At 36.3% G+C, this 26714-nt stretch overlaps 3 protein-coding genes across 4 annotated transcripts; all 3 read right to left on the reverse strand.

The window, feature by feature from the left end:
- Positions 1 to 7539: 7539 nt before the first annotated feature.
- Positions 7540 to 11370, reverse strand: LOC115954805 (F-box/kelch-repeat protein At3g06240-like). 2 transcript variants are annotated; one of them, XR_004083956.1, is made up of 4 exons: positions 9929 to 11370; positions 9596 to 9626; positions 8320 to 8724; positions 7540 to 7628 (listed from the first exon to the last, which is right to left on the reverse strand). XR_004083956.1 is itself a non-coding variant. In XM_031072745.1 (3 exons), exons 1-3 carry the CDS (start codon positions 11243 to 11245, stop codon positions 8573 to 8575), a joined length of 1500 nt encoding a protein of 499 aa, XP_030928605.1. In that variant the 5' UTR covers positions 11246 to 11370; the 3' UTR covers positions 8102 to 8572. The 2 variants fall into 2 exon arrangements, 1 of the variants encoding a protein (XP_030928605.1); XM_031072745.1 differs by lacking the exon at positions 7540 to 7628 and having other exon boundaries at positions 8102 to 8724.
- Positions 11371 to 19451: 8081 nt separating this feature from the next.
- LOC115956869 lies at positions 19452 to 22622 on the reverse strand. The gene is made up of 5 exons (XM_031075144.1): positions 22503 to 22622; positions 22286 to 22438; positions 22105 to 22203; positions 19831 to 20184; positions 19452 to 19697 (listed from the first exon to the last, which is right to left on the reverse strand). The coding sequence occupies exons 1-5, from the start codon at positions 22620 to 22622 to the stop codon at positions 19452 to 19454; spliced, it is 972 nt and encodes a 323-aa protein (XP_030931004.1).
- A 666-nt stretch (positions 22623 to 23288) lies between these two features.
- LOC115954491 (protein-lysine methyltransferase METTL21D) lies at positions 23289 to 24375 on the reverse strand. The gene has a single exon (XM_031072352.1). It carries the CDS (start codon positions 24287 to 24289, stop codon positions 23603 to 23605), a length of 687 nt encoding a protein of 228 aa, XP_030928212.1. The 5' UTR covers positions 24290 to 24375; the 3' UTR covers positions 23289 to 23602.
- Between the last annotated feature and the right edge of the window lie 2339 nt (positions 24376 to 26714).

Here is a 26714-nt window from a genome sequence, read left to right on the forward strand (position 1 = left end):
CCTTTGCCAATTAAAGAGGGTAGCCCAAGGTATTTTTCATAGTGCAAGATTTCGGGAACTCCTATGGCCATCTTGATTCCATGCTTCACCTCCACCGGTATAGACTTGCTAAAGAACAAGGAGGTTTTACTTCTATTCATTTTTTGTCCCAAGGCTTCCTCATACTCCTTTAGTATGTCCAAGACATTACCACACTCCTTCATTGTTGCCCTGCAAAAAATGAGACTATCATCTGTAAAAAGTAGATGTGTTAGTTTTGGGCCCCTCCTACAAAGAGAGTAGCCATGAATAACACCTTGTAATTCAGCCCTTTTTAAATAAACCATTCAGCTCTTCCATACAAAAAAGGAATAGGAAGGGAGAGAGTGGGTCTCCCTACCTAATTCCCCTTGTAGGAAAAATCATCCCACATGGGTCTCCATTCACCAAAACAGAATAGGATACTATTTTCACACAACCCATTACAAGATTTATCCACCTCTCTCTAAAACCCATCTTCCTCATTATCCCCTCTAAATAAGACCACTCTATCCGATCATACGTTTTACTCATATCAAGTTTAAGTGTCATATAGCCATAGTTACCCCCCTTAAAATTTTGTAAACTATGTAAGGTCTCAAATGCCACCAAAATATTGTTTGAAATTAATCTACCCTTAGTGAAGGCTGATTGGTGTTCTGTGATAATGGATGAGAGTAATTTTTTAAGGCGATTTGCAAGAACTTTGGAATAGATTTTGTAAAGGACATTACATAGGCTGATTGGACGAAATTGGTGAGCATATTCAGGAGATTAATTTTTGGAACAAGAGTAATAAAAGTATGGTTTAGGGTGGTTGGTATGGTACCTGAGTTCAACCACGACAATATGGAAAAGGTGACGTCCTAATTTACTGTGCTCCAAAAATGCTGATAAAATAGCAGGGGCATACCATCCGGTCCAGGTGCTTTGAGGGCAGTAGCTACTTCACATGCCTCAAACTCTCAACAAAGACTTTCATTCATCTCCTCATCTATCACTGTGGGCACACAATCGAAAATACCTATAGAGACATTCCCCTCTATTGATGTAAACAGAGACTTATAATAGTTCACCATAATTTCACCAATCTCTTCTTGTCTAGTTCTCCACACCCCTCCCTCTTCTCTAATACCATCCACTAAATTTTTCTTGAATCTCCTTGTGGCACAACAATGGAAATATTTAGAATTTTTGTCCCCTTGATTTGCCTAAAGTATTCTTGAACGTTGAGCCCACATCGTTGCTTCCCTATCTTGCAACACCTCAATCTCTTTTTTAAGCTATCTCACCATATAATTGTTTCCACTAACCATGGTTGCCCTCTCTTCTTTAGCTAGGGCCTTTTTCGAATGGTTCAATTCCACCCTTACATTACCAAAAACATCTTTCTCCTATCGCCCCAACTCCTTCCCACATTTTTCTATTTTCCTCAAGATATCACCCTCCAACCCAACATCACTTCCACTACCCCATGCCGAAACCACCACTTCCTCACAACTCGAATTTGAGAGCCACATTTGTTTGAATCGAAAAAATTTTCTTCTGGGTTGGAGGGATCAAACCCGATAGTGAAATGAAAATTGGGATGTGATCCAATGAAGTGCATGACAAGTGGTACAATCTTGAACCTCCAAACTTCATGAACCAACTATTATTAACTAGACACCTATCAAGCCTCTCCCAAATTGAAACCCCATTTTTGAAGTGCTTACTCCACATATATTTAGAGCTCTCAAATCCCAAATCCATGAATCCACATTCATCAATCACTTCCCTAAACTGCTGCATCTGATTATAAGGCCTTCTTGCACTCCCAAGCTTCTCATCTTGTCTGATAATTTCATTAAAGTCCCCATAACAAAGCCATGGCTTTCCTGGTTGTGAGTTTAAAGCCCTCAGCTTGATCCAAGCTTCATGTCTTCTCGTTGTATCAAGTTCCCCATAAAACCCGTTAATCTTCACTCATTCTCTGTATTTTTATCAATTACCGCATCAATATAGTATCTATCCAAACCTTCCACCTTCAGATTGATCGATGCTTTCCAGTAAAGAACTAATCCACCACCCCTTCCCACTCTTGATACAACCCATCTATGATCAAAACCAATGCTTCTTTGAACAAACTCTAGCCTTGCATCATCTGTAAGTGCTTCGGCTAAAAACACCACAGTGGGATCTTTTACCCGAATGATTTCAACGAGCTCCTTCCCTGTACGTAGGTTCCCAAGCCCACGACAGTTCCATGTTGAATAACTCATTACTGTTGGAGGGGCTGAACATCAGCTCCCGCCACTACAAAAGATTTGTTCTCTTTACTATGGGTTACTTGAAATCGTTTTATTGAACTTGCATAGTTGTCTGCCTCAGGTCCAACCATTCATTTTTTTCCTTGTGTTTGAAAACTTGCTGCCGTGTTGTCCCTTGGTTTACTTCTTTCTTTGCGAGTCCAGGTACGTGATGCACGTGGAGTCTTTGATTTGTGAACCCTAATTCCTTCATTGTCATGTGACTTGTTAAGTGATGATTTACCAGTTAAATTATCACATGCTGAATGGCTTAAGTTGTCACATGGAATAGGGTTTTTAGTAGCATTCCTTCCTAATCCCAACAATTTAGCCACTCCAAACTCTTGTGCCAAACTTAACTCCTTATTACTCACTTCCACACCAATTTCGATTTCCTTAGGAGTCTTCAATTCCCTAATAATTCTCTCATTAACTCTGTTTTGAAAAGCCGTATCTTCCCTAATAAACCCATCCACTTCATTAAGCCTTAATGAGATAATTTCTTTGGCTTCAATGCTGTCATTAATGCTAGCCGTTACTCCTTGTGACTGCTCCGGTGTGTGTCCACTGCTTGAACCAGAATTCCGGCTTGAATTATTGCCCCCTGATGTACCTGAACTTATCTTCTTCTTCTTGGCATAGAACCCAGGAACCATGATCGCACTTCATCTTGCAGTAACAAAAGGTGGTGCTCTCAAATATGGTCCAAACTCATGTTGCTCTGGTTTGAGGGTGCCCTCGCTGTTGATCCACAAGTCATAGTCTCTATTGTCGTGAGTAAGTTGCCCACACCAGTAGCACATGTTTGGCAGCCTCTTGTACTTGAACGATATCCATACCTGTTTACCTCCTTCACCAATTGAAACCAATCTACCGCAGCACAATTTATAAAATGACCACCATCAAATAATTTTGGGTTCGTCGGCACGAAAACCTCCCCCAAAACATTGCCAATTTTCTTGGCCGCCTCCACTGTCATATATTTAATCGGAATCCCATGAAGTTGAACCCACAACTTATTCTTCTCAAATTTTATATCTTGAAGCAGGGACTCGTTCTTATATCGACTCATTACCACCAAATGTTTGTCAAAAGTCCAAGGTTCACCTTCCGAAATTCTATCCACATCCTCCTTGTTGTCAAAGGTGAATAGAATTTTGTGGTCTCCAAAACTCTAAATCTTGAAACCATTCTTGGCTCTCTATAACGGGTTAAACATCTTAGCTATGACCTCCATGTTGATTGCTCACTTAGTCAAAAACTTTGTAGCAATGGCAAACTTCTGACTACTATCATCATCAAGTAAAAAACAACCCGGCCCCTCTCTATCCAAAAGAGTGAGCTGATTCCAAGACTGAGCCAAATCGTCCATCCTCTCACTCGCTCAAAGCTGTTTCCCCACCCCAAAAAATAACCCAACAATCCTAGGAATAACACTGTTACTCCTAGGATACTAAGCACCTTCCATGAAGGGACACACTAATTCTATTGTGAAGAGAAATTAGAGAGAAACCTAACTTCTAAAGACACAGAGAAACCTTGCTTACCTTCCTATAGTTTCCAAATTCAAGTTTGTGTGAATTGGTAGTCTAATTTAAGGAATGTTAGGTAAAAACAAAAAAGTTTTGATATTCAACCCATATATTCTACTACTACTACTTGATTGTTATAGTTTCTTTGCATTTAATAATGAATTTTCTTAGACAAATGGAAAGAAATTAACATTAAAACTAGGGAGACAACTAAATTTCAAAACCATTTTACAACAATATTCTTAAATTAGCCTACCACCACACATGAGTCCACCACAATCTACCATTTAGTTTTTTTTTTTTTTAATAGCACGTGTGAGGTGAAAGGTTAATTTGGGAATATTATGAATTTGTTGTAAATTTGTGTTATTCGACTCTAAAATCATAAATATTATTTAGTGCATATGGAGGACCACCTCATCAATGTCTAGTAGTCCTTCCATTCAAATACTATAATGCCATTTTACTCAAAAAAAAAAAAAAAAAAAAAACTATAATGCCATGTGTACAATAAAACCCCATGAATCAGTAAATGATTAGGGTCTTTCAAGGACGTGGCTTAAGGTTCATCCTATTGCACATACGATATATCTTAAACTTAAATGGTCCTCGATATGCAGCAACGCAAAAAGGAAGAGAGAATGAAAATCCTATGCCTTAGGATTCATATATGGAGTATGGACCTATGATAACAAGCCTTGATACATTGCTAATTATGAGGCTACATTCAAGACATATCTCTAGTTTCTAACTTCGGGTGGATTTTTAAACCTGTCATTTTTGGGTTTATGTCACCACCTCAAACCAATAAAGCACTACCCGAATAACCCCACAGGACTGGTGTTGCTATATATGTTTGTAAGTATATTTGTGCTGTGTATCATTGGTGAAGTGTTTTTGAATTGTGTGTTAGGTGCCTTGGTTTTCAGACCCAGGCATGCTCTATTTAGAAGAAATGGTCACAAACTCGTGATTGATTGTCCTTGGAATTGTCTTGGAACAATGGTAGAGTAGGTTTGATTGTTTGAATTAGGCATATGTAAATGACATTTTCTTCCTTGATCAGATGTAGAAATTTTCATGGAGCTGCGGCTCAGATGTTTGTCTTGAAAGATAATTCAGGAGCAAATTTTCTCTCAACACAAACTAATGATATGTATGTAGGGAGTGTCTTCAGTACTGAGCTAATTAGTGATTAGAATTGATTGATAATGTCTTATCTGTGGTGGTGGACAGTTTGGCTTGATTGATGTTGAGTTATTAATATCTTTTGAGAGATTGGGTAAGCTAATTAGTGTGTATAGATTTTTTTTTCCTGGTAGTGTGTAGTCCGCATTTATCAGACCCCTGTTCACTATTCTCTTAATTGTGTGCGCGTGTATATATACGACTTGTACGGTCCTTTTTTTTTCATTATTTCGCTCTCTCAATTATCAAGTGGCTTTTTTCTTTTGTGTTGCCCTTCACTATGATATACATAAATACAACTTGTTACATAATCACTTTTGGGTGCTCTTTTACTAATATGGACATAGATTCCAAAACCTTCTTTTTTTGCAAATTCTTTGTAAAAGGTTTCAACACCATCAAGGGAGCCATATTGCATTCCGATATATGGCTTGGATTTCAACTCACAATCACCAAAACCTACATATGGCTTGGATTTCAACTTAAAATTAATCACCAAAATCTTCAAGTGTTAAATCTTGCTCTGATAATTCTGAATTATTCAGGAGATCATATAACTCTTCACATTCTTTTCATAATTTAGTAACTATAAGAACCAATATAAATAATGAACACAAATATAAAATATGCAGACCTATTACCAATTGGAGCTACAAAACAGAAATAAAAATTTGAATAAAATTCCATATCTAAAGCAATAGTCACTTTGAGCTAAGTACTATTCCATAAAAGATTTAGTAGCCAATATCTATAGCTACAACTAATAGATCCAATATAAAAATCAAAGTTCCCTCTCATCAAGGTTTAAACATGTAGCTACAAAATGTATGTTCCTTAACCACACGTGAGACAATAAACTCTAGAACAACAAATAGACCCAATAGAAAAACGGAGATTATATCTACACATGCAGTAGTTATTTTGATACATTATATCTACTAGTGCATATAAAAACAACTAATAGACCCAATAGATTTAGTCAATAGCAAGTAGTTTAGGAACAGCCAAACAGAGAATGCAAAAAAATGCACGCACAGCCAGAAAAGAAAGGAAAATTCAGAAAAATTGAAATTGAAAGAAATTTATAAATAGTGACAACAAACCACTACACCCACCAAAATTTTTAACTTTAGCATTCAAATATAGTTGCACACAATAAAATAGTTCTAGTTAAGAAATTATAAAAAGGGGAAAAAAGTGGGAGACTAACCAGAGGGTGATGGGTATATTAGAAAGTATCAAGCAAAGCGTGATGATAAGCTAAATGGCGCCATAACATGCGATACTCCCTAGCATCAAAAATCCTAGTTGAAGTATTCTTAACTAAAGCGTTCCAATCGATTTTCAAGTCCGCGCACAATGTGCAACCGAAGGTTGTGGCTTTTTTTTGCTGTCGACGACCTGGCTGTTGAAGTGGATCCCTATGGCAATGGAGAGAGAGAGAGAGAGAGAGAGAGAGAGAGAGAGAGATGTATACTTTTTTTTTTTTTTTTTTTTTTTTAATACAAGATAAAAATTCTACTCTCCTGTAGACTTGAACCCCGACTTTTACCCCCCACATCCTACAAACACTTATACTTGTGGAATGACCATCGTACCAAATGTATGCGGTGATAAATGTATATCTTTTTTGGGTTTAGAAATAAGTATGGAATGTCATAAATAAGAGATAATGAATGGAACCTTAATCAGAATGTCAGTATTAATGAATATCTTTTTTTCTTCTTAATTCAATAGTTACAATGGAGGGAATACAAATCCCCTATACTATTTTTTGTGTATCACTCTATATTTCACTAATCACAACTTGTCATGTATTGATTTTACTTTCCTTATAAAATTACTGGAGTTGAAAATGGAAAAGAAAATCATATACATAGCAAGTCGTGATTGGTGGAACATAGAGTGATACACAAAAAATAATACGGAAGATTTGTATTCCAATGGAAGAGTGATTGAAACTCAGTTAAGTCTTGAAAAAATTGGGAGATGTCAACTAATTGAATTACAAATCTCTTATCCACTATTTTCTTTATTTAGAGAGGTGTTATGTCCACAATATTTTCACAACAAATCATAAGTGGTTAATTGTTATTGGTTCTAATTTGAACCTATCACTGAAATTACTTTTCTACCCTATCAATAACAACCCGTAATAACCTGCCACATATGATTTATTGTGAAAATGTTGTGGACATAGCATTTCTCCTTTATTTTTTATTATTAGAAATTTAATTTTTACCTTTTTATTTATTTATTCTCAACTAAAATGAACTTCATTAAACACCAACAAAATGATACACAGCAGGTTTTAATTGCTTCAAATGCAAAGAGTGCATCTCCTTCTATATCACACTTTGGAGCTTCAATTGCGCTTTCCACTGCCCTGTTTTACTGTCCAGGCTTCTACTGCAGTTGTTGATAATCTAGGTGAATGTGATTACAAAATCTCATACTCCCCCAGAAGTACCTGCTATTTCATGGAATATGGTTCAACTTGTCTTTACTATAACCTGCATTTTCCTCCAAAGCAGAATTATTACCACGATCATTTTCCCACCAATATACAGCTGCAACTTCATAAAAGAGACTGAGAGTTGGACTGCAAAGGGTTTATTAGAGGCTTGTCAGGCTGTTAGTTGCCTGGGTGAGAAATAACCAGCATGCAAAGTAAACAGTGCCAAACATGGGTAATTGATGGGGGGGATTCACATAGGCTATGAGGTGTGTGAGTGCATGCATGCCTAGTGAAGATGAGGGAGGAATGGACAAGTCACTGTCACATTACTCAAAGGATAAAACTTAAATATAGTTCCCTAAGTGCAATTCATCAAGTTTTTCAATTAAATTCAAACATATTTTTTCTTTACTTATCAATTTTTTTTTTTTTTTTACAAATTCAAACACATAACTGCATTAAATTTAATTGTCTTTGTAAAAGAAAACTTTTTTCGTGTTACATTGGTTTGTTCAACATGTGTTTCAATTGAATTGGGAACTTAATGTACCACACTTAAAGAATTGTATCTAAGTTTTGTTCATACTCAAAATGGTGTTGTCATATGGTAACAAATGGACTTTAAATTGCATCATTTAAAATAATTGAAAAACGAAGATTACAAAAGTTCAGGACTACAAGATAGAATAAATATGTAGAACTAGAAAATAACAGTGCAAATCACAACACAACAGAGCAAAACCAATTTTTTGTCTGTAGGTCATGTATAGGGCATTTAAGAGCTAGTTTTGCTAGGCCAGTGGTTTCTGTGAGGATTGTTGTTGGTACTACTCACAGAGTGATTTGGAGACCTTGCTGCTGTGTTTTCCTGATGCCTTCTACTGGGGTTTCCATAGTGGCTGCCAACTCTGTTTCCAGGCTTGTTCCAGCTCCGCTTGCCTTACTAAGATAACAAAATCTTGTAGAACCGATCTCCATTGCCTTTAGTTCTACTTCCCTGACAGCTACCCATATGGCCACTTGGAAAATTTGAGGGTTTGGTGCTACAATAGCCTACAAAAACGTCTCCCTAGATGTGGCTTCAAAGGCTATGCCACTTCTTTGGTTTTGTTTTTTCCTTTCTTCATCTGCTTTGATGAGGATTCTCCAGTCTGCAATGTATGTGTACGTGTTGCTGAACCTTCTCTTTTCCTTGATTTCCTTGGTTTTATCATGAGCTTTTGCATAAGTCCTGCAGAACCTGTAAACCAAATGTTTTTTTTCATAAGCATTTGTTTTTGCCTTCAAAGATGACTTAGTTTCTGTGTATCCATAAGGCCCAGAAGGTAGTGAAGATCACCTTCACAGTATATGTGTGTAACGTAGTGGAAGTTTTTCATTTTAGAATCTTTTTTTTTTCTTCTTTTTTTTGCATTTTTATTTACTTAGCAACAAATTGAACACAATTACCCCTTTTTAACTTTCTTCAAAGTTCCAAAACCATTTAACTTCTTGTCATTCTCAAGTGCAGCTTTCCTCACTTAAAGAACATAACACGTTTGATTTGACCAACAAACAGACATCAAAACATTCTAGAAACTAGGAATTTATTACCTACTATACCAAAAAAAAAAAAAAAAAAATGAAAGGTAACTCAAGTACACAGGTAGTGTATTAAAGAACCACTGTAGAATTAAGTTACACTCTAAAGCATTCAAAAAGGAAAATTTGACGCGGTCATTCACAGAAACCAGTGAAGCATTAACCTTAAAAACAGATGCTTGAGCATATAGGAAGCTTTTTTTTTTTTTTTTTTAACCTAGTTTTCAAAACATAGAATGACCCCAACCATGATAAACTCAGGAGGTAATCAGATTTAATATCACAAACATTTGGCATAATATTCAGAGACAAGTCACATTACTCTTTTAAGTCTAAGTTTGAGGGAAATGTCAACGACTCAACGCAAATGCTTCGAGAGTGAAAACAGAACAAGAGTGGACTTATCTCACCCCATCTCCAAGAGTAAGGAGGAACAAAAATAAATAAAAAGATAACAAATCTGTCAATGATAAGGAAAGAAATAACCAACTATTTAGAATAATTAAAGCACTTGTTTATTAATAACTTACCTTTTCCTGCTTGCTTAAAACTGACCCCAACCTGTGGAGACAGAAAACTCATGTGAGAGACTATAGAATGCCAATATTAACAATAGAAAACAAGTCTAAAAAATGAAGATGAATATATTGCTGGGCCCTTTATAAATTTATTTAGAATACAAGATGCATAATGATACAATTACTAAGAAACAAATATTCTAATTAGCATTCCATATGAGTTCTATGTCACATAAGCTTATCAACACAGAAGCATTGCCCAAGACTGGAAACAGAAACTTGTGTAAAAAAAGATATTGTGTCAGTGTTAATACAATAAAGAGAAACTAGCATAGCTTATCTTGCCTTTGTCTTCCTTTTCACCTTTGCCCTTAAGCCCTTGCTAGCAATCGATGACTTTGCCTGCTTTCTCAAAGCATCATCTTCCACATTCAGTAGAACAAGGCTCTCCATATAAGTATCCATATAAAACGATGTTGATAGGGCCTCAATGCCAGGATCTGATCTTTCTCGTTTTCTGGGATTGTAAGACAGCAATGTTCCATACTTGTTCACTATAACTTCATTCTTTGCAAAACCTACCACATTCTCTAAATCTGGGCCAATACGGATATTATATAGTTTAGTCCAAGATTCCGCTAATCCATACTCTTTCATCACCCACACCGAGTAACGTGCTTTTGAAGACCATAAATTAAAGTTACCAGGGACAAGCGCAAGCTTGCCACCAACCAACGCAACCATCATGTTCAAATCAAAAGTATCTTCATAATACTTTGGTACATCCATTTTGTGAAAAACCTCATCCCTAATATTGAATGTGAAGATCACATTGCAGGGTGGATCATCATCAGAGTAATCATCCTCGGAATCAGTATCCACATTTCCAACATGGGCGAGCCAGTGGACCGAACCATTCACAAACACAGATAAGGACTGCTCCTTAATGATATACCGATGACCAGGGCCGGGAATAGTGCGCCACGCATTGGTACGAAGCGAATAAATCTGAACCACAGATGGTTCTTCTCCCTGAAAAGATCGTTCATCCCAACCATGAAGATACACAAGTCTCACCACTTTGTAATCGTCAGTAATGGGGTCATATCCAAACCCAAGATACTCCATAGGCTCATAGGAAGATGGGAGTCTAACACCAGGACTCGGAAGGAATACAGATTTATGAATAGAAGGGTTCCAGAGAATTGGAACAATGTCATAGGGAGTGTTACTGGGAGTATCATCCACCATACAAACTAGGCCATTAGATATACCAACTATGAACCAGAATTCATTAGAACTCTTATATGGGCAATGCAATTCAATGAAATCTGATGGGTAATCGAAAAACTCATAATGTTGCCAATAGGGTTTTGGGTTGACGAAATTCGTGTGTTTGGAAAAATGGTCATTAGGAAATGGGTCCTTGTAAGAGAGGAAAGCGAAGTTTTCTTCCTCTGTTTCCTCATTGAAATGACGAAAGAGAAGGTAAGGTGGGTCTTTGGGGTTTGAGAGTGTTCGATTGAGGTGCATTGTGATGAAGTCATGGGTGGAAATTAAAGAGAACCAGGTCTTTGAAACGCACCTGAATCTGATGAGTGTTTTCACAGGCAGACGTGAGAGGATATCCACGACAACCTCCGTTGGCATATAGTCTGACATTGTTTTCCTTCTCTGGCGATTGAAGAAAGTGGAGGCGTCGGACCAGTAGTTTTTGGAGTTGGAGAAGGATTTGGTTCTGTTTCCCTCAAAGTAAAGTCACTGAGAGGAGGGAAAAATGGGGTAGTTTTTGCCTTTTGTGAGTGGGCCACCAGGCCTTGTTGCCTCGCATGGCATGAAAATGGAGTATTGCGAATGGGCCTCACTAGGTGAAATTATTCATAGAATTTTATTTTTTTTTTTTGGAAAAAAAGAAAAAAAAAAAGAAAAAAGAAGAGGCTAGCATGTGTAATCATTTTCCCTTTTTGGTAAGCCTATAGGTATAACCAGCATCCAACGCACATTAGGGCATGTCACTACTTGACTTCATTATCATGATTTCTACATATTAGGAAGAATGAGATTCATTGAATATGATTATATAGTAAAACAGTATATAGTATTTTTAAGACTTAGTTTCGATTTAGTACTTTTTTGCATCAAAGCTGTTAAGATCATGACACATGGTCAAAAGTAAACAAGTGTCATAATTTTGATTTGCTTAGTGCACAAGAGTACTAGACCCAATCTTTACCAAGATTCTGCTGCACATAGTGGAGTATTCACAATAGATAAGTCATAAGTCTCATCCACTTGTGGAATTCATTTTTTGTGTGTGTTTTGTGGCATGTTGTAGAAACATCATATACCACCCACGTATGGGTCACGCATATAGTATCATCCACATTTATGTGAAAAGAATGTATGGGTCAATGGTTTCACAAAATAATTTCTCCATTAGTTACATAACAACAAAATCAAGTCAAGAATTATGAAAAAGGTTTGAGGTGAATTGCACCAATCTTTCTAAAGATTTATCAAATGACCTCCCAAAATTATGGACAAGTATCATAATTTTGACGGGTTCAAGGCACAGAAGTACTAAACCCAATCTTTACCACGTTTTTGCTGCACATAGTGGAGCATTCGCAATAGATGAGTCTCATTCACTTGTGGACCCATTTTTTGTGAGTTTTTTTGTGACATGTAGAAACATCATATACCACTTACATATGAGTCACACATATAGTATCCACATTTATGTGAGAGGAAGATATAGTTGATCGGTTTCACCCAATATTTTCCCCAGTAATTTACATCACAACAATTTAAGTCATGAACTATGAAAAAATAATTGAGGCAAATTAAACCAATCTTTCTTAAGATTTATCAAAAGACCTCCCAAATATTTGTATAAATGATACTCCTATTTCCCATTAAAAAAAAATGACACTCCCCTTAAGGTTTCTGTAAATATAATAACTAAGTCCATGTCCACTTCCACGTTACGTCACTAGCAAAATATTTATAAAAGTATTCAATTTTTTTTACTAAAAAAAATCATATTCATTTGTAGATCTTCAAGGAGTATATCATGTATATCATTTTTATAATCCTCAAAGAAAAGAAGTGTCATTTCGTTCATAGTTTGCATTAGAATTTTTTTCTTCTATTTCTCTTTTTTTTTTTAAAGGAAATATTCTATAAGAAAGCCCAATATGGACTTATGTGTTGCATTTATAGAAACCTCAAGGAGGAAGTGTCATTTATACAAATATTTTGGGGAATATTATTTCGCTAAACATAAAGGAAGGTTGGTGTAATTTATGCAAAGACTAACACTCGTGTTGCACAAGCACAAAAAGAACAAAAATTGTTAATTCCATTCCGGTTTCCGGTTTATCTTGGTACCAATCTATACCAGCATACCATTTTGGGATAAAGTCTATTATGACATTTCCCCACCCCCAATAGATTGTTGCAACTTTGTAAAATAGACACATAGAGCATTAGTATTGGTAGTACTAAAAAGTCATATTGCTATTTTTAGCACTACCAATCACAAAAATGGGGCTACAATGGTGGAGCTATAGCTAAAAGAATTAGCTTCTCAGCTATAGTGCATAACCAAAAATGGCTGTGCACTGTAGCTCAAAGGTTAAAAAAGAAAAAAAGAAAAAAAAAAGGTATTTTATTATAATTGTTAAGTTATGGTTTTTCACATAACATTTATGTTGGTTTTATTTCATGACAAAAAGTGTTGTAATTGTATTAATTTATTTCCTTGTATTTTATGGAATTTAATTGTAATGGATTTAGTTCTAAGTTGGTGAAGATTGTTCAAGACAATTGATCTCGTGACTTAGCTCGCAACTGGCTCAGGAATGTAGCACCCGCGAAAGGTCATGTGAGGAGCACATGAGGAAGTTCAATAGTCAGTGTGTTTCACTAGTCACTAGCGACTTGGCCAACCTGCGAGATGACTTGTGAGATACACTGACCTTGTTAGAGAGAGCTACACATCCTTAAGAGAGAAATCTTTGTAGTCTTTTCTCATTTCCTCTCCCATTGTTATACCTTGAGAGGAGATTTGTATCCAAATACAACTCACACCTATTCAAAGTGTAAAGAGTGATTTGGAGCTTGGGAAGTATTGAGGATTTGCCAAAGTAAGCCGATGAGGCTTGGCGGATGCAATCGGACGATATTGCGGGATCTAGGAAGCTTGTGAAGACAAGACTCTGAGAAGTCCGTTGGTAGTTAGAGCTTGGAGGGCTTAAGTATTTTGGGTAGATTAGGCTTGGAGGGTTTTTTTTTGGTATCCTTGTACTCCAACTTATTCACTAGTGGATCATGTCGATTTGGAGGGTCGCAAAGAGGTTTTTTGCTGAGTTCTTCGAATTCCTCTTTAATAAAACATTACGGTGTTATCTTGTGTTTGCATGTCTCTTCCCTTACTCTTTGTTGAGGACAAATTTTTCACACCACATGACTTCATTTCATTGGCGACCCGCACCACATCAACACTATTATGGATTTTTGGAAAATCTATTTTAAAGCCCAAAAGAGTCTATATTCACAAAAATGATGCCGAAGCCCATGGTCCAAAACTCATGGCGATATAATCTCATCAAGGCCCATAGTTCGAGTTCATGGCACAACATATCATTTTTTGCTCATGATCCAAGCTTATGAGTCTCATTGGGGGGATTTTGGGAGTCGTGGTTTGGAGGGCCAAGAAATATGTTCAGTAAAGCTCCAGTGGTTCAAAGTTGATAAAGGAAATCATGTTGCTTGGCATGTCTTCTCTAATTCTCTAAACTCTGACGGGTCAGTGTGCAATAGGTAACATTTGGTAAGCCCATTATATCACATAACACTTAAAATGATAAAACTCTCCATGCTATTTACATAAAAATTAATGTCCACCATATAATATAAGTTTTAAAATATAATTATATCATTCCATATTAATTATATTATTATTTTCATATAAATCAATTCCAAGCACATGGCTAAATATATATTAGTATCTCATATCTAGCATTAAATGCTCTCTTTACTTTCCAAGATTTGGTTAAAATACAAAGAGACCATATTTACATCTTTAAAACTTCATAAAAAATCAACCAACTGGTCTATTACTTACCAAAATATATGGACTAAACATATAATTTTTTCCAAGATAGGAAACTTAGTCGAAAATACCAACAACAGCTCCAACAGAAGCTGCAAACAGCTCCGACAGAAACTATTTTGTAGAAACAGCTCTAGTAGAAGCAAAAAACAGCTTCTGTAGAAACAGCTCCAGCAGGTTGACACATGTCCTAAAATGATGTCATTTGCCCATTAATGCCTAATCCCAGCAGCTGGCTGTCATACCCAAAGAAATAAGAGGATCCCATAAAGATTATCTTGCCATTTTTAGCCAAACCATGACTTTAATGCCAAATATTTTTTTCCTTTAAGCAAGATGTCATATGGATGATATCATTCAGTTGTGAAAACTATAATTGACAGCTTTTATAGCTATAACATTAGCATTAAAACCTCTAACTTTTTTCTTTTGGCTAAAAAACAAAGTCCCACTAATGGAACCACTTACCTTGTCAATGAGTTTTCTTTATTTGCTATTTTTCCTTCAACTAAGTTCTGATCTAGTTACATAGCTTGGCTCTATATAAAGAGGACCAAGCTACACACTAAGGGGAGACCGATCCATCCCTCTCTCACCCTTTTATGCAGAAACTTCACTCATTTTGCTGCAAAATACACATTTTCACACTTCCCCATCTCTCTTACAAAGTCCCTCTTCATAGATAACAACACAACACACATATTACAACATACTATTATCCATTACCCATCTTTCCCACACTCCATTATTCTGAAACTCCATCATTTTTGCTGCTCAAAACACATCTCCATCTCATTTTTTATTTATCATACAAAATCTCCCTTCTTAGAAAGCAACATAACCCATAACACAAATAATCTCATGTATTCACTATATTTAACATTCATATTATCTATCTCATACTTCTATATATTTTACAAATACATTCCTCACAAAATACCCATACATACTTCTCATATATCTTTAAACTCCATGTTTCACAAAGTATACATATACAAAATCCATGTCCAACAAAGTATCTACATGTAATTCTTATACATATTAAAAACACGATATCTCACAATATATATATTTCTTACCATCTCTACACATCTTAAAACATATCAAAATACTCTTCGAAGAACACATTACAAAAACCCTTTCTCATGGAAGGCATATGAACATCAATACTAAGACATTTCTCTTAAAAGGCACAAAGACTTCATATTAAAATCATTCTCATTGAAGACATTCATTTCTAATACTTAAAGCTTTTCTAATTCCAAGAACACATTACAAAAGCCCTTTCTCATGGAAGACATATGAACATCAATACTAAGGTCTTTCTTTTAAAAGGCACAAAGACTTCATGTTAAAATCATTCTCATTGAAGACATTCATTTCTAATACTTAAAGCTATTCTTATGAAAAGCACAAACTCACTCATATTTGACTAAAAATTAAAAGGGCATTACATGTGGAAAATCATTTAAGTGCATGATTAAGGAGACAAGCTTAACCAATCGATGCACATGGCTGGACATGCTCTCTTTCCCTCCAGTTGCACCCATTTTTCCCTTTCAAACATGAAGTTAACATGAAAGGATTCACTTTGCCATGCTGCTAAAGTGTTAAATCCACTGGAGTTGTACGGCTGGAGCTGCAAAGTCTGAAAGTTGCTGAAATGCTAAGTCCATTGATGTTACGGCTGGAGCAACAAAATATGAAGATAAGTCATTATATTTTATCTTCAAATTTATATTATTAAATATATTTTATTCATTATTATTTTACCGCTGGATGCAAGCTATTTTAATATCATCTCACTATTTAATGAACATGATCTCACTACTACTTCATTGATGAACATACATATTAATAAATCAATCTACCACCGTTGCACACATAAATCAACCATTATTATGATTCTAAGATTTTGGGTTTTATCTATTTTGTAGGCTTAAAATACACCGGAAGCCATTGGTCTATGTGGCCCAATGTCAAGTTCCAAGTTGAACTCCCCAAAACAAATCCGGGCCTAGCAAAGTCACACCTCCAAAGACACGCGGCTATGCGCAAAAACCACCCCCGACACTCTTTAAGCTTTATATTTGTTGCTGCATGCTTGTGGTTATGGCTTAAAGAGTAGTTCCGGTTATTGCGTATCATTTACTCTTGTTCCGCATTTAGATAAGTTAGAGTAAAAGCAATTAAACCGTGTTTTTAAAATTTGGGGGGGGGGGTCTAAACAAATTATAGTGTTTTACACTATTTGAGCTTTCAGTAGTGTTCACACTACTTTAAATATTTTATTAATTTCCTTTCCTTTTTTTTTTTTTTTCCTTTTTAGTTCATCCCGTGCCCTCTCTCTCCTCATTTCTCCATTTTCTTCTCCTAGCCCAGCAATCAGAGTTTCTCGCCTCACCTAGCCACTCGCCTGGCCATCTCTGACCAACCTCACCGACCCAGCTCGCCCAACTCGACCCACCCCTGCTTATCGCCGATCGCTGACCTTGCCTAGTCCAGCCACCTTGCCAACCCATCTCAGAAAATCCTCTACCTCCAGCCATCGCTGCCTTCGCGTTGAGTTTGGCTCCGACTGTGACTTCGATTCGCCTCTCTCTCTCTCTGCTATCTTATTTTCTCTGACGTGGGTGTGGTGGGTTTGTGTTTGGTTGATTTGGGGTTTCTGGGTTTGTGTTTGTGTTTGTGTTGCGGCTGATTTAGGGTGTGGTTGCTAGCTATTTGGTTCTTCTTCTCATTGAAGTTTCACACTGGTGGTGGTGGTGCTGCGAATGCTTGAAGATAGTGAAGAATATAGAAAATAATAATAAATAAATGAATTGTTCATTGTAGTAGATGTAATATTTTATTGTGTTGTTTTTGTTATTTTATTGTATTGAAAACTAAAATAAAACCACTGATGTTAGATGTTTTGTAAAATGAAAGGTAAAATAGATAAAATAACTTTTGGTAGAGTCAAATAGCTAAAATTATGGCTCCACCAATGTGGATGATCTAAGCATCTGGCTGGATTTTAAATAAAGATTTCTACCTACAATTGTCAAATTCTCGTATCCTTCACATATCCCCGAATCCATTAGCTCCTGTAAGCATTGGCGGCTCTACTTGTATGTGAGTGTGGTCATAGGACCACCCTCACTTGTAAAAAAAAAAAAATTTATACATGTAAAACATATTTTATATAAATAATTATTTTAAATTAATATGTTCAGTGACCACCCTGACTTGAAAAAAATGTATATATATACTTTAAAAAAATATCTTATATACTAAATTAACTTATTTTGACCACTCTAATAAAATTTTTGAACACTTTTACTTGAGAATTATAAGAATTTGAGTTCAATAAATATAAGAGTAATGCTACATCCACAATATTTTCATAATAATTTCACAATAAATCTTATATAGTAAGCTATTATTAATTCTAATTTGGGTTCAATATTGACATATTTTACCCACCAATAACAGGCTAACAACTTGTTGCATAAGATTTATTATAAAATTATTGTGGTCACTTTATTATTCTCATATCAGCATTTTCAATTTGCATTTTATCTTTTATTTGTTTTTTTTTCTTATTCTCTTTTTTAGTATAAAAAAAATTGTAATATTTCATGTATTTGTGTGTTTTTTTTTTGTGACATTGATATATATTCAAATTATTTCTTTATTAAATTTTGTATAATTTAAATTTTTTAGTGACCACTCTAAAAAAAATTTCTAGAACCGTTGGCAAGGATATACTTAATTAATTTGAGATTGGACTTGAGTTGAGACGATGCATGCTCTGATGAGTTTGGTGGCCCCTTTTGTAGGTCTAAATTTGAAAACTTAGCCAGTTACAGGGGTTCACATCCATCATGACAAACTAGGTCTCAAGGTCCTACTTGGTCAGTTTCTTGATTCAGCAATCTCCTAGTCTATTGTTCACCATCAAAAGTTCAATCAGTTTGATAAGTTATTCAGTGCTTCTAACTTGACCCCAAACTCTGACCCAAGTTGAGCTGAAGAGAACAAGGCAAGAAAAAAGACCAGGAGATTCACCAACTAGAGAGAGCATCTGCTTTTAAAATAATTCCAATAGGATGACACAATCATAGTATGAACTGTTGTACGTTCAAAATTTTTCCCTTAATATGAGGTTTTCTAAAATAGTTCCAATATTAGTTCTATCCTCATTAGAAGATATTCATCCTTCAAATTAATAGTTGTAGGGAGAAGTGGATAGGAAATGGTAGATGAATTTAAAAGTTAAATATGCACCAGCTTCAATTTCTAATTATACACTGTAATTCAGAAATGCATTAAAACACTCCATTTATTCCAAATGGATACTAACCCTTCAGGACGGGGATTATCATAGCCATAGGAGCATGAGTGTGTATGCAAGCATGGTCAGGCAGATGGGAAACAATATAAGTACGATTGGATGATAAACAAATTTCAGGTTATGAAATCCCCCAGGCAGATAAATTGCCTCAAATATCTAAGAGATGATGGGAAGCTAAAAGATTAACAATTAAATATAAACAACATTGTGAACAACACTTGCAAGTAAAAGGTCTCAGCATCAGACAGTGAATCAAATTCTTCTTATTAGCTAACAGATCACTGTATCAAATTCTTCAAGATTTTTTTGTTGATTCTCACACAAGTCCTCAGTTAAGGAAACATATCCCAAAACAAGAAACAGAAACTAGTTGAAAACTCAATTAATTGTGTTAGTGCTAATACAACACAGCCAAACTAACATATTTTACGTTTGCCCTTACTAGCATTAGACAAATTCAATTCATTCGCCCGCCTTGCCGAAGCACAATCTTGGACATTCAGTAGAGGAAGGCTCTCCATATATGTATCCAAATAAAACGGCGCTAATTGGGCGGGGATGTCAATATATGATATCTGTTGGCTACTGGGATTGTAAGACAGCAACTCACCATTGACAGTATTGATCACTAGAACCTCACCAATCTTTGTAAAACCTACCACCTGCCATATTGTTACCCCAACATCAATATCATATAGCTTAGTCCAAGATTCAGCTACACTAAACTCTTTCATCACCCACAACGAGCAACATGTCAATGCGGACTTAAAAAAGCGCAAGTGACCCATCATGTACAGCAACTTTAATGTTTAACTTATTCACATCATCCAAACTCCCAGGCAAAGCCATCTCATGAAAAGAATTATTCCTTCTATCGAATGATAAGATTACATAGATAATATAGTCATCTTCAATGGACGTAATCCAGTGCACTGCCCCGTTCACAAACACTGATAAGTGATTTTCTGGAAAAGCAGACAGAGAACCAGGGCCAGGGTTGGTAACATTGCGCCACGTGCCAGTGCCAAGTGTATAAATCTGAACCATAAGTTGATCATTTTTGAGATCATCACCTTCTTCTTCTTCGAGATACAGAACTCTTACTAATATATAATCATCAGTTGTGGGGTCATAGCCAAACCCATAATACTGCATAGGCATATAGGAAAATGGGAATTCAGGGGTCGGAAGGAATATGGCTTTACAAATAGAAGGGTTCCATAGAAGTGGAGCAATGTCATCCTCAGTAACTGTAGAATCATTCAAGAGACAAACTAGACCGTTGGATCAACCAACATTGAAGAATCGCTTTATGAGCTCGTGTGGGCAATGCATTTCTATGAAATCTGATGGGCATGTGAAATAGTCTTCCTTGAGATTGAGAGGGAATGGGTTATCGGAAGAGAGCAGAGTGAAGCAATCTTTCCCTATTTTCTGATCATAATGACGAAAAAGTAGGTAGGGTGGGTTTTGGGCATTGGAGAGAGCACGACTATGGTGCAATGTGATGAAGTCATATGGCAGGAAATTAAAGAGAACCAGGTCCGGGAAACACACCTGAATCTGATGAGTTATTTCACGGGCAGCTGTGAGAGGATTTTGACAATAACTTCTTGTGGGATATGGTCTGACATGGTTTCCTTCTCAGGCAATTGAAGAGAGTGAAGTTGAACCACTAGTCTTGGAGAAGATTCTGAGAGAGAGTTTTGCCAAGCAGCCAACACTTTCACGGTTAGTTTCACTTTCAGTTTGATTTGGTTATGTGCATTACAAAAACATGGTTCACTTTGCTATTACAACCCAGTTCAGTTTTTTTGTTGTTCTGGTTTTAAACTTGTTGAGCTAAAATAGACATGTATGGGGGTTGCAATTTCCCGTAGCATTTTTTTTTTTGAAGTGGACTCCATTTGTAAAAGGCAGAGCGTTGCATTGAACCCAACCAAGGCATCAGTTCTCCAGCTCATATGATTATAACGTAAAACAAAAGCTTTTTTTTTTTTTTTTTTTTTTTTTTTTTTTTTTTTTTTTTTTTTTAATGAGTAAAAACAAAAGCATAATTTAAAGGTGTGAAATAAAAATTAAGTGTCTAAATCCAATAGTGAGCAGGCATATATACTGTTTTTTATTTGGATTCGTCACTCCGCGAAGAGGGAATAAATATGCCACTCTAGAAAGCATGAAAAATAGTGAGAATGAGAATGTTCTTCTTCCAACAATTGCTTTTGGTTGATGATATTTTGTTTCTTAAGTACTAAACAAAAATATAAAAGTGATTTTTGCGTCTTTGGCAGTATCACTTGTAGTTGTAGGTCTAAATTCTAAAACTATAACCCAGTTAGCATTAGCAATCAATTTCTTCTTACTGTATCACTTGTACAGAGACATTAGAAAGTTAAATCAATTTCATAAGCTAAGCAAAGCCTCTCCCCTGACCCCAAACTCTCACAAAGTTGAGCTACAAGTTGAGTTGGGAAAACAAAAACAAAACTTCCATTAATATCCAGGCGAGACAAAGGAAATACACCAGCTGAAGACAACATCTGCTTTTTGACAAAATTTTAATTCATTGACATGAATACGATCATAATATGAACTGTCTCAAATTCAACATGTTTAGCCTTACATATGTTTATCTACCAAAGTGATATTAGCAATATTATAAATTTCACTACATAAATTTGTATGTCAACTCTTAAACACAAAACAAAAAAAGAATTTAAAAAATTTATTTAGTTGATGTAACATTAATCACATTCATTATCATATCAGTTTGTACAATTTTGAAGTACAATTGGTAGTAGCATTTTCCCAAGGATTCTGTATCTCAGCAAAACACATTCTATCATTCAAATTAACAATTGCAGGGAGCAGGGTTGGGCAATGGTAAATAATTGACAATTCTTAAGGTTCAATATCTACAAAGTGGGGAGACCAGATACCATAAAACACCATTTTTTTTTTTTTTTTTAAAAGTATAAATTCTGCATTCATTACTCAATTGATTGAATGTATTTGTGCATCAACATTCACCTGCTCAGCTGCATAATGATATCAAGAGTCTCCTCTAACCAGGCAACAAGGTTCTTCACGCTTCTGGCATGACAAGCTAACAAGTCTGCTACCGTTCCCTTCCCAGACCACATTCCAAATCTTCATTCTTCTAAACCTCTAAAACATCAATTTCAACCCATCTATCAGGTGGCCTATTGCAGACTCATCTGGATGTTCCTTTTGAATTGCTCTTTATCACCGTCATTGAGTCCTCTTCCAATTCAGCTGTTTGAAGGCCTACCTCCCATGTTAATTGGTCTGCTGTTTCCACCACTAACGCTTCAATCTCATCTGTTCCCCTTAAATCTTGCAGTTTCTTGGACAAAGCTGCAATGACAAAGCCTGTTTCATCCTGTATCACAATGCCAGATACTCTCTGATCTTTAATGCTTCAATCTCATCTGTTCCCCTTAAACCTCGCAGTTTCTTGGACAAAGCTGCAATGACAAATCCTGCATCACAACCCCAATACCAGATGCTCTCTGATCTTCAAACTTCAGCCCATTGAAATTTATTTTGTACATCCTTGGACCCATGGGAGTCCATTTTACTTCCACCTCTGTCTTCTCATGTTCTGGTCTTTTGATGCACGTGCTACAATCTGTTTTGGTGGCTTTTCTTGTTCTCCCAGACAGAGTCCTTTGGTTTCTCGCATGCCAAATAGTTCATGCTATAACGAAGAAGAGTTCTACTTCTCCTTTGTCTTCCACAATCTTCCAAACTATGTCAATGAGGTCCGGATGTCGTGGTTGTTCATTCAGGTAAGAATAATCACTGATGTGCCAAACTGCTTCTATTTCTAATTTATAAACCGTAATTCAACATTGGACCAAACCATTCCATTTGAAATGTACTATCTAAATTTATAAATTATTTTATAGAGTCATAATCATAAACTTTGATAAGCCATGATTACTTCGATTCTAGTTTAATTTGTTAGTGTCTCTTTAGTCTTTACTTAAAGAGTAACAACTGATAAGTTATAAGAACATGACATTCCAAGCTAATTTTACATTATCCTTCACCATGTGAGACGGCAAAGAGTTTATTTATTTGACAATCTTGCGTGTGTTGACAGAAATAACAATAATAATTAAACAGAAACACATGAATTCACGGAGTATCAATAGAAAACAATGGACTTTGATACGTGGAGCATACATCTTAAGAATGTTTTAGATAATTTCACTTGTAATCAGATAGAGCTCAAGCAAAAAAGCTTTGGAATTTACTTTAATAGTGGCAGCGATTTCATTCACTCTGCCCCCACTAACTGAAATTTCTAGGAGTTTTCCGCAATCAAATTGCAATTACACATTCAATGAGAGTTTTTTAAATCACAAACCAATGAACCAAAAAAACCCACATTTTGATTGAATTCAAGCACTGAACTGACCAATCAAAAAGCTTAAATATATCAATCCGTTCACAGTTATAACATGAAAACCAAATCAAAACAGGGAATTGGAAGCAAAGCCCAAGAATTTGACAAAATATACCAAACAAGACAACGAATCTACGACTCTTCCTTCTTCTTCTTCTTTCTGAAAACATAAACACTGGTCTCCTCATACGCGTAATCCGGGTGCAAATCCTCATGCGGAACTTTCTCGATGTCAAACGTTTTGTCACACAATTCCCAGAACAATTTATCCGCCTCAGGGTCCCTCAACTGGTATCCAAGCAAAACGACACCGTCGTCAGCCATTAAAGCGTCCATGGTGGACACGAGTGGGCCCACGGTCTCCTCGATGTAAACGACATCAGCAGCAATAACGTAGTGGAAAGGAGGTTTAAGCGAGTTGATTTGGTCGAGGTTGTTCCAATACAGGATCGAGTGCTTTAAGGTTTTCGATAGGACAGGTTTGTTGCGTTTGAGGTTGTGCTTGAGTGCGGGCATGACTGGGGCTATGTCGGTGAGCACGAGGTCGGTGAGTCCGAGGAGGTGGAACCCCATGCCTCCGGCACCGCAACCTGCGCCGAGCTCGATTCCACGCTTGTTACGAAAATCGAGGAGCTGGGAGTAAGGGTTTGGGTCGATAGGGTTTGGCGTTGGTGGGGCCCAGCGGTCGATGAATTTGACGAGGACGAGGGAACAGGGCCACACGGAAGTGCCCACGTGCATGGACCCATTGTCTTGTTGGAGAGAAATGAGGGAGTTGCGCACTGGGAGCTCGATTACTGGGGAGTCTGTGAACTTCATTACCGTGCGTTTCCCTGTTCGAGAGCTTTGATGCTTTTGCTGAGTTCGACCAAAATTAAGGTTCGAAGTGGTTCGGACTGACTTCTCTGTGTTTTTTTTGGGTCTTGGGGTATTAGGGTGGGGTATAGTTAGGCCCAATTCTGATGTGGGTTTTGAAAGAGATTATAGAGATGGGCTTGGGAATTGGGTTGTAGCCTGTAGGTTACTAGGTTAAAATGAGGGCAAAAATGGCCCATTACCATCAATTTTGAAAATAATTTGCTCAGAAACACTGTTTCCGAATTATATAGCAATCTACCACTTTTTCGGGCCTATAGCGGCGTTTTCCTGAAAAAAAATTTTATAAGTCCCATAACAGGTTCAAGGGGCCCTATAGTGGCGTTTTTAATCCCTATAGTGACGTTTTTGGGCCCTATAGCGGCGTTTTCCTGCAAAATTTTTTTGTAAGTCGCATAACAGTTTCAAGGGGCCCTATAGTGGCGTTTTTAAGCCCTATAGTGACGTTTTTGGGCCCTATAGCGGCGTTTTCCTGCAAAATTTTTTTTGTAAGTCCCCATAACAGGTTCAAGAGGCCCTATAGTGGCGTTTTTTAAGCCCTATAGTGACGTTTTTGGGCCCTATAGCGGCGTTTTCGGAAAAAGTGGTATTTCCCTAATTATTTCCGAAACAGTGCTCTGTTGCTAAATATTTCAAAAATTAATGCTAATGGGCCATTTTTGCCTTAAAATGAGTTTTCAAATTTTCTATATTAGATCAGGTGTGGCTTTTTTAGCATTTAACACACGAAACACAAAAAACTCAACTACATTAAATGTTTCAAATCTCAAAAAAATTGGCATGGAGCTGCAATGTTGTTCTAAAAATGAGATGGTACAAATAAATGTTCTTAAACTTTTATCTCTCTCTCTCTCTCTCTCTCTCTCTCTCTCTCTCTCTCTAGGTTTTTGGTGGTGGTGCATGCATGGCTAATCTTATGGGTTGTCAATAGTAGTTTATGGTTTGTTGATAATGGTCCGATGTAGTGGGTTTCAGTTGGTTTTAGAGGTGGGTTGCGGTGTTAGAGATTGGGGTTGTGGGTTGTAGGAGAAGGGGTGGCAATGCTGATGGTTATGGTTTCGATGGGTTTTGGGTGGGTTGCGATGCTGACAATGTTTTGGTTGGGATAATTTTGGGTTGGGTTGCTTTGATTTTGGGTGGGTTCCAATGAGTTTTGGGTGGTTATTGTGGTGGTTGGCCAGCTACAGCTTATTGGTGGTGGTAATTTTATTTATTTATTTATTGTTTGTTTTTTAATAAAAGGTTCGAGTTTTTTAAAGTTATTTTAATGGGTGATGTGTTAAAATAAGAGATGTGACGTAAAGTGGTGTGTTAAAATAAATCAAATAATTTGTGTCTCAAAATTGCATTATTTTTAGTAGAGTTGATGTTGATGCTCTTAAACAACTGTCTCATTTGCCCAAAGGAAAAGATGGTCCAATGGGGGTAAATTTCAGGCTAGCGTGTTGAGTACAACATTAATTTCAAATACTTCCAAAATAAAGGTAGTTAGCGATTATATAAAAGTAGAGATTTCATCTAGGAGAGCCAAATTATACAAATAGTCCTCTTTTATTATTTCATGTACAATTGATGTGAAAAAAAAAAAAAAAACTATTATAATATATTTTTACTAATAAAAGTAAAGGCCACTTGATAATTTTATTATTATCAATCTCTCTCTCTCTCTTAGTGGCAGTGCATGGCCGATCTTGTGAGTTGTCGACAGTAATTTATGAATTGTCGATGGTGGTCCAATCTAGTGGGTTTCAGATATGGGTTGCAGTGTTGGTGGTTGTGGTTATGGGTTGCAGGAGAAATCAATCGCGAATATGAAGCGCGATGCAACTTGAGAGAAGAGTGTTATGTTTGGTTTGGGGGTGGATGGTGCTAACCATCACATATTTATGTAGTGGATTTCTTTTTTAATAGGTTGGGCTGGACCTTATTCTTTATTAGATGGGGCTAGTCTTGGCCAGGTCCAGATGATTGTCATCTATTGATCTATATAACTCTATATCACATTAAAATAAAAGGTAATGTTTGTTGCACACTTTCCTTTTTAATAGCTAAACTAAAATTATTAATTCAAATCACAATTTCAGTTTTGTGCAACAGATTTTTCCTTAAAAAGAAAAAGAGGGATATCAAGGTTTATAGTCCTTTTATATTTCTAAATGAAGCAAAAGAAAAGGAAACCCTAAAGTTCACTAGTGATTTAGTGAGTATTAATTACATTTTGATTTATTTGCAAGTGTGCGTTCTATTTTATCTTCTACATAGTAAGTAAGTGAGGGAATTGTCCTAGGCCCCAAATGTAAAAACTAAAAAGGCCCTAAGTAGTAATCAATAAGAAAGTGTCTTTACTTGTAAAAGTATTAATGTATCC

Source organism: Quercus lobata, chromosome 8, assembly GCF_001633185.2.
Source record: "Quercus lobata isolate SW786 chromosome 8, ValleyOak3.0 Primary Assembly, whole genome shotgun sequence".
Lineage (NCBI taxonomy): Eukaryota > Viridiplantae > Streptophyta > Magnoliopsida > Fagales > Fagaceae > Quercus > Quercus lobata.

Bases quoted from the DNA above. Each gene is read 5' to 3' on its own strand.
- LOC115954805 (XM_031072745.1), bottom strand. From the start codon at position 11,245: ATGTCAGACTATATGCCAACGGAGGTTGTCGTGGATATCCTCTCACGT. The intron at 9,627-9,928 runs GCAAGATAAGCT...CTGTCTCCACAG, and splicing joins AGGTGAAAAGGAAGACAAAG to GTTGGGGTCAGTTTTAAGCA. The intron at 8,725-9,595 runs GTAAGTTATTAA...TTTGGTTTACAG, and splicing joins TTTTAAGCAAGCAGGAAAAG to GTTCTGCAGGACTTATGCAA.
- LOC115956869 (XM_031075144.1), bottom strand. From the start codon at position 22,622: ATGGGTCCAAGGATGTACAAAATAAATTTCAATGGGCTGAAGTTTGAA. The intron at 22,204-22,285 runs GTGATAAAGAGC...TTGATGTTTTAG, and splicing joins TGGAAGAGGACTCAATGACG to AGGTTTAGAAGAATGAAGAT. The intron at 19,698-19,830 runs GTACATGATGGG...ACAATATGGCAG, and splicing joins AGTTAAACATTAAAGTTGCT to GTGGTAGGTTTTACAAAGAT.
- LOC115954491 (XM_031072352.1), bottom strand. From the start codon at position 24,289: ATGAAGTTCACAGACTCCCCAGTAATCGAGCTCCCAGTGCGCAACTCC.